The following is a 12,521-nucleotide window of genomic DNA, read 5'->3' on the forward strand; positions in this document are numbered from 1 at the left end:
TCGCTAATCTATAAGGCCGCTGCATACCACCTTGCAGCAAGGCGTCTGAGGAGAACTGTTGGATCCTTACTGAGGAGTCCAATCCAACAGTTTTGGATGAAACGCCTTTTTTGAAAAAAATCTTGCTTTAAGACTCGTAAACAAAACGAGTAAAGTGAGTTACAGTGTGTTCCATTGTGTGAATAATTTTTAGTAGGGATAATTTTTGACTCGTTTACCGTTAGAATCTTTTATGATAAATAACATCAACGCGAGTATTTCAGTCGTTCTTAAACAAATTTACTCTTTTTCTTTCACCGGAAGACAGTTTCGTTTTATTATAAGTTAGCGTTTCGAATTTATCGTTAAATGTGAAATGTATTAATTCATTACGCACTTCTATATTTGTGTTTAGGATATATTGACTATCTATCCCTAACGAACAAGGCTTCACTAATTTCGGAATTATTAGACAATTCAATTCTAACAATATACTACCTATCTTAACTTTAGCTTGTAACTGTTTTTCGATTCGCGCCGATCTTTCACCTGTGAAACAGGTTGCTTGCAAGCTTATGGCTGGAAAAGTAGGACATAAACTAAAATTTGAAAAGTTACTTAAGAATATAGATTCGGCAAGACAGGTAATGCTGCTGCCGGTATCGATTAACGCATTTACTTCTACGCCTTCTATCATAATAGGAATGGAAGGACACTCACGCAGCGGTCGTTCTTCGGAGTCATTAGCTTCCTCTGACAACAGATCTTCGGAAATGTCTTCAAATATTGTGTTACTCGACACAGTATTGATATTTTTTATGGTTACGGTACTTTCAGTCATAGTATAATCCGATTTTAATGCCGGAACCTTACCTAGTTTCCGTGGTATTTATAATTTTGGAGTAAAAAGTCTAATTGTTCTTTCACAACCTGCTTCAAAGTAGCCATACAGTCACTATTGGTTTCGGAGATCACACATCTCGAGCTCGTTCACGTGGATTGCAGATTCAATGAGGATTCTCTTTTCTCAGATTCGTAGCGCTAATTTGGCACCCTCCTCGGGACCTGTGCCGCATTGATACATTGAAAGGGTGTACAAACTTATAACTGATTTCTAATTAAATTATTTATCATCCGTTGGAAATTATGTATTATAAGATGAATGTTAAAAATCTATTTGAATTTGAAAAGCAACAGGACTGTATCTGGTTTTTTGATGGGTTCTCTGAATGGTTATACATTTTTCAGACAGAAATTCGTATTTATTTTTCTTAGGTTTCTGGTGTTTTTATCAGGTTCCGAACTACTTAACTATTGGGATCTTATAAAATGCTAAAGATTATAATAAATTTTCTGCTTTCCACAATGTTCATTATACTTTCCTCGCGATTCTCTCGTCGAGATTTTATATTTCTCTAATTCGTCTCATCTACTTCCATACGTTCAAATTTATCATCTGAACTATTGAGTATCTTTTTCTTACAGACATATAAAAATGAAATTGCTTTTCTGTACGAATTTGTATCTGCTTATAAATTCTTAGCGAGTATATCTATTACTTATGTTTATATTAGTAATTAATTCTGTTACCCGTCTATTGTTGCAGTTGAGTGTCCAGACAGTGATGACGATGATAATAATAACGATGGTAAGAAATATATAATTACGGCTTTTTGGTCAATAATTAACAGTGTTGTGCTCTGCTTGTAGAATATATGAATATTATGCTTATATTTTTGATGCGTTGGTTCATCTGTAACTAGATAAAATGTTCGATTACTGTTTCCTAATGCATAGTGACATTGCTTGTCGACAAAAAGGCCCTAATCAGTTAACTGTATTACTGTAGCGACGTTTTTCTTTTTACTTCTTAATTTGAACAAAATTCAATAGTATATGCAGAAGAGAGAGAAAGTGAGTGAGTACTAGGTAGGTCCAAGGAAGTGGATGATGTTTAGAGGTTCAATATACAGAGAAGAGTCGCAGTTTTATATCCCCTCGAGCTAGCTGTTGGAAAGTACGAATAGCTAAGTATGGCGCGCAGGAGGTATCGTAGGTTACCGTCGTCAGTCTATAGTGAATGGGGGGTGACTCGGCGACAGGTGACCATACGATGCGCTGGAGGTCCTGATCTTCGCGCGCTATACGAATTTGCCGAAACATTTTCACTATGTCGGCCGTGAAGCCATAGCGATATCTGCGCCAATTGAGTAAAATGAGGTCGAGGTCACTTTGAAGCGGGGGCCCGGCCATGAGAAAGTCGTTCAAGCTGTACTTGTCCCGAGTTTGACGCGACGCATCGAAAACAACGCGTATTTTCGGCTGTATCGCGGCAGCCTGCATAACCGCGTGGTGTGGCAGGTACCACGCGTAGGGATTGTTTCTCTCATGGTCGGGGACCCGCTCCATGTGGCCGAGATCATAGTAGGTCTGCATGACTCCGTGTACGCGCGGTTGAGCTGCGGATCACGAGCCAAGCGCTTGTGCTGATAAGTCAACGAGAGCAAGGCCATACGCTGCGTTTCCATACCGACGCGTGGTATCTCTCCTATACGCGGAAGACGTACCTGGTAACGACCATCGCTTCCTCGCTTATGCGTTTCAGTGGAAAGCTTCTCGCACGCTTTATCGTCCGGTTTTAGCGAATCGGTGACGGCCGGCACCTCCTCAAGCGTCCAGAAGCGTTGTAGCAGCTCGCTCAGGTCACTATTGACTACGCACCGAAGGACCTTGATCGACGCACAGTTCGCGTGTACTGCCCGCCGTGACGAGGGTTTGTAGGTAGGGCCCGATATTATCCACCCGAATGCAGTGTTTTGCCCGAGCTCGAAACCTGCTTGAGACCCGGGCGTAGCAGCTGACCGTAGAGGTCGGCTCCGATCATCAGATTGATCCGACCCGACGTATAAAAGAAAGGATCGGCCAAAGGTAAAGTTTCAAGCTGCGTGAGGTCCTGTTTTGTGGACGCGCGCGATGGCAAATCAGAGGTAAGTCGTGGTAAGATAAACGCGTTGACCTGCTTTTGAAAGCTCGCGTCCGATCGTGATCGTAATGTGAAACGAGTTGCGGATTTTACTGATCCAGCCGCGCATCCTCCCACACCGGTTAGATTAGTGTGTACGCGATCCCTCGAGAGTCCGAGCAGTTGAACAAGCGACTCGGACACGAAAGTCGCCTCAGAACCCTAGTCTAGGAGTGCCCGGGCACCGACTTCCCTGCCATCGGGGCTTACGACTTTCACCAAGGCGGTGGCTAGGAGAACTGGGCAGTCATCTTCGGGCACACTTTTGTTGCATGCATGTGCCGCGATGTTGCGTGCGCGCCTACTCGTGCGACATTCGCTCGGACTTTCGATTCGGCACTCGCATTCGTGCCATTCTGCGTGCTTTTGGGTGCGGCGCTACTGGGGTTGCTACTCGGTCGATGGAGCGTCGAGTGGTGTTTTTCACGACAGACCTTGCATGTGTACGTCGACCTGCACTTATTGAACTTATGCTGGCCAAGGCAATTAAAGCAGAGTTTCAATTGACGCATGTCGCTCTGACGTTCGTGGACCTTTTTAGCAAGGTAAGTCGAGCAACGCGAAATGAAGTGCTCTCCCGTACATAGGGCGCACCTAGACGTTCTCGTTGGCAAGGATGCGTTAGCGTGATGAACGCGGCGCGAGTTATGGTTCGAGCTGTTGGTAGACGGTCCCTTTTTCTCGCCCTTATCTGCATGAATCGCGAGTAGTGATTGAGCCCTTCGTTCTAAGAACGCGACTAGATCCACGAACTTGGCGAAGCGCCATGGGTTTCCATCTGAGCCGTCGATCGTGATTGCGGTCGTCTGCCGTTCGCGATAAATTAATTCACTCTCCCAGATCTTTTTCGACTCAGGATCTAGACGTATCTCCAGTGCGTGCACAAGCCAGATGTCCCAGTACTGTACAGGTGTTCGTAGATTGGTCAGTGCCCGGATGATTCGCTGAACTTCGTCGACGAACGTGCGCAAATCCACAGCGGACTCTTTCTTTAAGTATGGCATGTTGAACAGCGAGTCGAGCAACTTATTAATGGTTAAGCGCGGGTTGTGAAAACGGTCATGAAGTGCTTTCCAGGTAGAAGCATAGTTGACTCCAATGATCGCTACATCTTTCACGAGTTCCCCTGCGGCGCCTGTCAAACACGACTTAAGGTATTGAGGCTTCGCCGTATCGGCGAGACGCGGAGCGTTGTGTACAAGAGTGCGGAATATGTTCGCGAAACTGTCCCAATCCTCATTATTTCCTGAGAACGACGGTAGGTCTAAGCGTGGGAGTTTCGCGAGTTGGTCATCTGTCTCATCGTCCTCGCGTGTACGTCTGCGCGGATTGTGATTGTCCTCCGACGGGAGGTTAGCGAGAGTCGTGATGAGCCAGTCAGACGCGTCCTCGTAAGCACAGCGCATCGCTTGAAACTCGTTTCCGACTGTGTACGGGTGCTCCTCTGATTCAGCACGTAAGGTAATGTCGTGGTGCGTCTTGCGGGCTTCGGCCCAGATCTCACTGATAGTATCTACACGAGTTTGCACGATGACGCGGTTGAGCGTGTCGGGCGCGCGCTCCCTCATACGAACCCCGATTTGCTCGATCTCGGCCTTCCGATGGGCCTGCAACGCGACTAAACGCGCTAACGCAATAGGCGCCCTTGGGTTTATATATATACGTGTACGTAGCTAACACGATTCGCGAACCCTTAGCAAGGTGGACCTTTATCGTAACTTTACTCTATAACAACACAACAAACTAGCGATTGAACCTCTTTACATCATACACTCCTCACCCGGGGCACCATGAACAAAATTCAATAGTATATGCAGAAGAGAGAGAAAGTGAGTGAGTACTAGGTAGGTCCAAGGAAGTGGATGCTGTTTAGAGGTTCAATATACAGAGAAGAGTCGCAGTTTTATATCCCCCGGATTAGAGAAGAGACTGCACCTAGCCGGCATAAAAACCCCAGTCACTAGTGAGGAAAAGCCTTTTAGATGCAGCAACTTTATTAATAACAAATTACAACAGGTAGAACGCAAGTATCAAATATGTCCGCCACAGAGACGTCACTCGCCTTTAGGCTCTCGCCCTTACAATTTTAGTCGTATGTGCTCGCGTAATCCGGTGGATCATCCGGTCCACTTACAGCTTGATTTAGGACTCGTGAGAGTGGGAGAAAGATAGAGAAAGTGCCTCCGAAATTAAAGGAACGGTGTAGCCCCGACGTCTCGGGAACGGGGACAGCCCTCGCTACAGCGTTACCTGAGTAAGCTGATGGGCACAGAGCCGCGTGGTTGGAGGCACTTCTGAGGGCTGGTCGCGCCCTCACCTACGGCAGCAGGTCTCCCTGTCCGTGGCTCAGTAGCCACGAGTTGCTGGTCGCGATGTCGGACGGTGCTCTCGCCGGGGTCACGACGATCACTTCTCTCGTTTACAAAAAACTGTCACCGCAGCGCACAGAATAATGACAAAGTTCGGATCCGTCAAGGGAGGCGTACGAACTTGAACAAACTGAAAACTGGGGAAAGCGATGCTCGTCTTATATGCGCCAAGCATTCCCGCTTCCCCCCGCATTCAGGGCCCGTAGCGCAAATAGAGAGGCCAAGAGCGCGTCGCACGGTCGGACCCCGCCCATACCGCACCGCTTTCGGTTGTCCAACACGTGTCGATAATGACGTGCAAATGCATCGCACATGCATCACAGCTTATCCTGTCTCGGACGCGGCACAGGTAGTCGGAAATATATGCCAGCTTATTGCAAAGTCAGCTGCGATGCATGTGCGATGCAGCCGCGCTACACGAGGCCCACAGACGATTCGGATACCCAGGCGCAGATACCGTAAACATAATTTCAACGCATATAATAACCAAAATACGCACAACGAGCAAATTACTTTTCGAGAAAATGACGTTATTTTATTTAGTTACTTATTCCATGTTTCCTTACAATAGCATATGATTAAGATTTCTTAATATTTATAACGCGTTAACTCTACTTTCAAAATATACGGTTTTTGCATTATGGTATACATATGACTAATCCTATCTCAAAAACAAGTAGTTTTGAAATGTTTTAATTATAATCAGTCAAGTATATTATTTAATTTTTTTCAATATAATGAAAAATAATTGGGAATCAATTTTGCATTTGCATAGGAAGCAGATGCATCCTACGTACCATCAGGTATTCTTATTTAGTTTCAATGCAATGATATATTACTTTTATATGAAGCTGAATTTATTAATGCTTTTCTATTATTTTTGTGTTCTAGAAAATGAACATTTAGAGCGTCGTACCGAAATGATACCTTCTGATCAAGGTTGGCTGTATTTCTTTATCTTGAATCTGTTTACAAATAAACCGAGATTGATGCAATTAAGAAGAATCTGGATCTACGAACTCTAATGGAAGGTGCTACAAACGATTGAATAAGAATTTATCAAAGGTCTTTATCGAGCGAACAATGAATAGTAGCGGATTAGACTAATTTACATATTTTCGGGATGATAAAACGGCTTATCGTGGATACAATCGAATGGCAAAGGATTATATAAGCGATATCTAAAGATAAATGTAACGGACGCACTTTTCTCATTTACCTGGTAGATATCTGAGGCGCAGAGTCACGTTCGTATATCGTAATTAATGAATTCTGTCGAGATTGATGCAATTAAATAGAATCTGGCTCTACGAAATCTTTTAGAAGGTGCTAGAAGAGAATAAGCGAGGAAGAATCATGGAACTTGATCGAGCGAGCCAAAAGAAGTGGATGATTGTACTAAATTTTATATTTTCTGAATGATATGACCGGTAATGCTGGATCCAATCGAATGGCAAATGATTATATAAGCGATATCTAAAGATAAATGTAACGGAACGCACTGTTCTCATTTACCTGGTAGATATCAGAAACGCGGAGTCATGTTCGTGAATCCTAATTAATAAATTCTGCCGAGATTGATGTAATTAGATAGAATCTGGATCTACGAAATCTTTTGGAAGGTGCTAGAAGCGAATAAGCGAGGGAGAATGATGGAACTCGGTCGAGCGAGCCAAAAGAAGTGGGTGATTCTACTAAATTCTATATTTCCTGAATGATATGATGGGTAATGGTGGATCCAATCGAATGATAAATGATTATATGAGCGATATCTATAATTAAATGTTACGGACACACTGTTCTCACTTACCTGGTAGAAGTCAGAGGCGTGGAGTCATGTTCGTATACCCTTGTGAATAAATCCTGCAATTACGTTTTCAATATCAATTCTTCAACCTTTTTCAAAGGTTCTGGAGGCAATCTGAAGATAGAGGATCCACATTTTTAATCGGTCTGTCCATAAAGGGTTTCGAAATCGACTCATTTCTGTATTTGCTCGTTATGAAATCCACAATGGTTGATTCAATCTTAATCTATAATGAAGCGGTGTAGCTGATTGAATTGTATTCTCTCAACTCAGCAAGAACGAGTTCTTTATCTTGTTTCGCAGCACATTGAGCTTTGCGCATATTACTCCCACGCTGGCCTTACCTACTGTTACAGACTTCACTTCACGTCTTTTCAACTAACAAGATAACAAATAGTATGTCTTTTCTTGACAACCTATCAATTTTTTAATTTACTAGATATTTTCACTCTGTTTCATCTGTATCCCTTTCTTATTTATTTATTCGGTGTCGTGAGATAATTTTAATTAATTTTGTTGATCCTTTTTTAGAACTTAATAATGAAGATACCACTGGCAAGATTGCTGAACTTGTTTCTGATAACGATGTTACTGATGAAACAAATATTATTGATATGGTAATTATAGAAGTACGTGATTCTAATGTAAGTAATGTACCAGATTCTGAGGTAACCACAACAGTTACACCTGATAGTTCCTCAGTGGCACATATCAGTTCGACATCGAAGTCGTCTGATACTGTTGCTAGAAAGTGTGGTAGGTATAGCTTTATTAACTGATTATCTTTTGTTGCTTTATATTTTTACGCTTTGTTTAATGCTTTCGCATATCTGTCTTGCTTATGTTTCTTGCCTTTGATTTAACTAATAAAAAGTCGATTACATTGGAGTAAGATCAACCTCAATTTCAACAGGGTGCTACCAGGTCTCAGCAACATGCGCTTAGCAGTAAATAAACTTTCCAAAATTTCAATTCCTTCTTGATGCGGAACAAATTATTGAGTTCGAGAAATAAAAAAATTTTCATCAATCATAGACCAGACTTAGTATACCTAACGAAATTTGGTGCGCTGAATTCAAATTAGACCTCTAAGATTCGAAATATCTTAAGACAAAAGTGGAAAAACGTTGTATTTTTTTATAAGTATGTGATTAAATGCATCGCAAATAATTTTTCAAAATAAACGATATCGGCTTGAAATGTCACTTTTACTTTTCAAAACCTACTTTTCAAATTCGTAATATTTGTTTTTCTTAAAAATATGATTGTTTAAATTTTTATATTTTAGCGCTTTTGTGACCAACTCAAAATAGAATCAAATTTCAAAGCAAAAAAATTTTCTTATAGTTGCCGAGATTATACCCCATTTTCCTCGATTTCCGCACCCTATAATTTGCTATTTTATTAAAGTCATACACCCAAGTATCTTAAAAAATCTTTTAACGTTTTCAATCTGATTTGGTATTGATAATTCATGACTTACGTTATTATTTAATGCGTTGATATTTATATGTAATATAATAATCTATTATTGCACTATTTTCAGAATAAACAATAATTAAATATGTTTTTAGATTCTAGTAATCTACAGATTAGACAAAGAATCTTTATTTCTGTGCAAGCCACTATACTGCCATGCTTTATACAATATAATGTAAATGCTTTATTGTCTTACCAACTTTCAGCTGTCAACTGTATCAAGTATATTATTAAAATATGCTTTATGAACCGTTTTATTATTTAATTCCAGAAAATAGTGAAAGAAAATGGTCGCAAGAAGAGAAGGCCATTGTTTGTAAATATTTTGAAAAAGAACTTGCAGACTCTAGTCTCAAAATTTCAAGAACTGCAATTGGAAAAATGATAGTCAAATATCAGAGTATTTTTGTAAACCGAGATATTGCTAAAACCCGCATTTATATTCACACTTTACGAAAACAGCATTTTTCAACCACACATCCTACGAGCAATCAACCATCTGAAAGAAATACAGTACCTCAAAATATATACGAAGTTTTTGAGAAGTATATTCATAAGAAAAAAATTCCGACGGATAAAGATTGTTTAGAAAAAATGAATTCCTTGTTTTTCAGAAATTATTTAGTTAGAGATATACAGAAGCTAGTTAAAAAAATATACACAAACGTTGAATAGAGTATTAAATATATATATAATTATTTAAGTAATATATGTGATACATAAATAAAAGTAATTTGAAAAAAAAGTACAAGAATATTTTATTATGATCTCAAAAGCTAAAAATCAAACTCGTTACCACAAAATATACTACATATTACGCATACACTTACACATGCAAACTCAAATATATAACATACTTATAATACAACTTTCAATGCTGCAAAGTTCTGGACATACTAACTCTCGTAATTTATCTCGCAAATTATCGATGGTTTATGAAAGGTCTGTACCTAACACAATATTTTTTTCGACATGAACGAGAGTTGTAAAAATTTTAATAACCACGACCAAGCACTGTGAACACAATCGCAGCCGCTTGCTACCGACTATTGTCTCTGTAATTTCTCATACGGTTCTCTTCAATATCAAAACTTACGTTCTTACTCGTGGTTATTCATTAATTCGGCGCCTTCTTATCGATTAACTATGCAACCCGTGCGTGGAATTACACGTGGCCTCATTTAACCTTACTATTGGCTATTATTCAACTTTATCTTCAGTATTGATAATATTATTTTTGATGATAACATTAATCAGATTCGTATATTCATCAACATCGTTCTACAGGCTGTTAAAATCATGAATTGGGTTTAAAAAGTATCTAGCAAAATTTATATTATAATGAAGGAGAAGCTGATCTTGTTAACTTATTAATTATCTTGCGACCAATTTGATTAGTTTTTTTTCTAAAGCATGTCATATGTTCGAAATATAAAGTAGACGAAACCGACACCGACGACTTCAGAAAGGAAATGCTCAGACCCCCATATCTATGATTTATCCATTTTTATAATCTTGTGAATAAGGTTCGTTAGTTCATTAGTTTTCTTCAAAAGCATATCATATATTAGTAATAGAATGTAGACCAAGCCGATACCAACGACTTCTAAAACGAATAAGGCTCGTCATAAGCGAATCTACAGGCGGTCAATATCATTAGTTTTCTTCAAAAGCATATCATATATTAGTAATAGAATGTAGACCAAGCCGATACCAACGACTTCTAAAACGAATAAGGCTCGTCATAAGCGAATCTACAGGCGGTCAATATCATTAGTTTTCTTCAAAAGCATATCATATATTAGTAATAGAATGTAGACCAAGCCGATACCAACGACTTCTAAAACGAATAAGGCTCGTCATAAGCGAATCTACAGGCGGTCAATATCATTAGTTTTCTTCAAAAGCATATCATATATTAGTAATAGAATGTAGACCAAGCCGATACCAACGACTTCTAAAACGAATAAGGCTCGTCATAAGCGAATCTACAGGCGGTCAATATCATTAGTTTTCTTCAAAAGCATATCATATATTAGTAATAGAATGTAGACCAAGCCGATACCAACGACTTCTAAAACGAATTGATCCGACCACCTATCTTATAATTTGTCAATCTATGTTATTTCTTGAATGAAGTTCGTCCATAGCTAATCCACAGTCGACCAATTTCATTAGTTTTTTTTCTAAAGAATGTCATTTATTTGTAATATAATGTAGACCAAACCGATACCAACGACTTTTAAAACGAAAAAGGCTCGTGATAAGCGAATCTAAAGGGCCAATATCATTAATTTTTTTTTTTCAAAAGCATATCATATATTAGTAATACAATGTAGACCAAGCCGATACCAATGACTTTTAAAACGAATTGATCCGACCACCTATCTTTCAATTTGTCAATTTTCGTTATTTCTTGAACAAGGTTCGTCATTAGCGAATCTACAGGCGGTTAATATCATTAGTTTTTTTTCAAAAGCATATCATATATTAGTAATACAATGTAGACCAAGCCGATACCAACGACTTCTAAAACGAATTGATCCGACCACCTATCTTATAATTTATTAATCTATATTAGTTCTTGAATAAGGTCCGTCCATAACTAATCCACAGCCGACCAATTTTATTAGTTTTTTTCCTAAAGAATGTCATTTATTCGTAACATAATGTCGACCAAGCCGATACCAACGACTTCAAAACGAATTAAGCCGACCACAAATCTTATAATTTGTCAATTTCCGTCGTTTCTTAAATAAGGCGCGTCATTATCGAGCCTACAGGTGGCCAATATCATGGATTGTTTTTATAAAACCATGTCATTTATTCGTTATATTAAGTAGTTTTAGCTGATCCCGACGACTTCAAAAACGAAATGCTCTGCCCCCAATATCTATGATTTGTCTATTTTAGTGATCTCGTGAATAAGTTTCGTGAACCTGTTTTTCTACACACCTCCCATGCGACGTGTTAGTCTATATAGCCTGTCATATATTCGTAATATAATGTAGACTAAGCCGATACCAACGACTTCTAAAACGAATTAATCCGACCACTAATTTTATAATTTGTCAATTTTCGTTATCTATTGGATAAGGCTTGTGATAAGCGAATCTAAAAGGCCAATATCGTGAGTTTTTTTTTTCTAAAGCATATCATATATTAGTAATACAATGTAGAACAAGCCGATACCAACGACTTCTAAAACGAATTGATCCGATCACCTATCTTATAATTTGTTAAACTATATTATTTCTTGAATAAGGTTCGTCCATAAGTAATCCACAGTCGACCAATTTCATTAGTTTTTTTTCTAAAGAATGTGATTTATTCGTAACATAATGTCGACCAAGCCGATACCAACAACTTCTAAAACGAATTGGTCCGACCACCTATCTTATAATTTTTCAATCTATGTTATTTCTTGAATGAGGTTCGTCCATAGCTAATCCACAGTCGACCAATTTCATTAATTTTTATTTCTAAAGAATGTCATATATTAGTAATAGAATGTAGACCAAGCCGATACCAACGACTTCTAAAACGAATTGATCCGACCACCTATCTTATAATTTGTCAATCTATGTTATTTCTTGAATGAAGTTCGTCCATAGCTAATCCACAGTCGACCAATTTCATTAGTTTTTTTTCTAAAGAATGTCATTTATTTGTAATATAATGTAGACCAAACCGATACCAACGACTTTTAAAACGAAAAAGGCTCGTGATAAGCGAATCTAAAGGGCCAATATCATTAATTTTTTTTTTTCAAAAGCATATCATATATTAGTAATACAATGTAGACCAAGCCGATACCAATGACTTTTAAAACGAATTGATCCGACGACCTATCTTATAATTTGAC

The 12,521-nt window shown here is 39.0% G+C and overlaps 1 protein-coding gene across 1 annotated transcript; it reads right to left on the reverse strand.

Moving 5' to 3' along the window:
• Positions 1–1,941: 1,941 nt before the first annotated feature.
• On the reverse strand, positions 1,942–2,415 carry LOC131675221 (uncharacterized). The gene has a single exon (XM_058954129.1). The coding sequence runs from the start codon at positions 2,413–2,415 to the stop codon at positions 1,942–1,944; it is 474 nt and encodes a 157-aa protein (XP_058810112.1).
• Positions 2,416–12,521: the final 10,106 nt, after the last annotated feature.

The sequence above is a fragment of the Phymastichus coffea genome, unplaced genomic scaffold, assembly GCF_024137745.1.
Source record: "Phymastichus coffea isolate CEN01 unplaced genomic scaffold, Cenicafe_Pcof_1.1 PCOF00017, whole genome shotgun sequence".
Taxonomy (NCBI): domain Eukaryota; kingdom Metazoa; phylum Arthropoda; class Insecta; order Hymenoptera; family Eulophidae; genus Phymastichus; species Phymastichus coffea.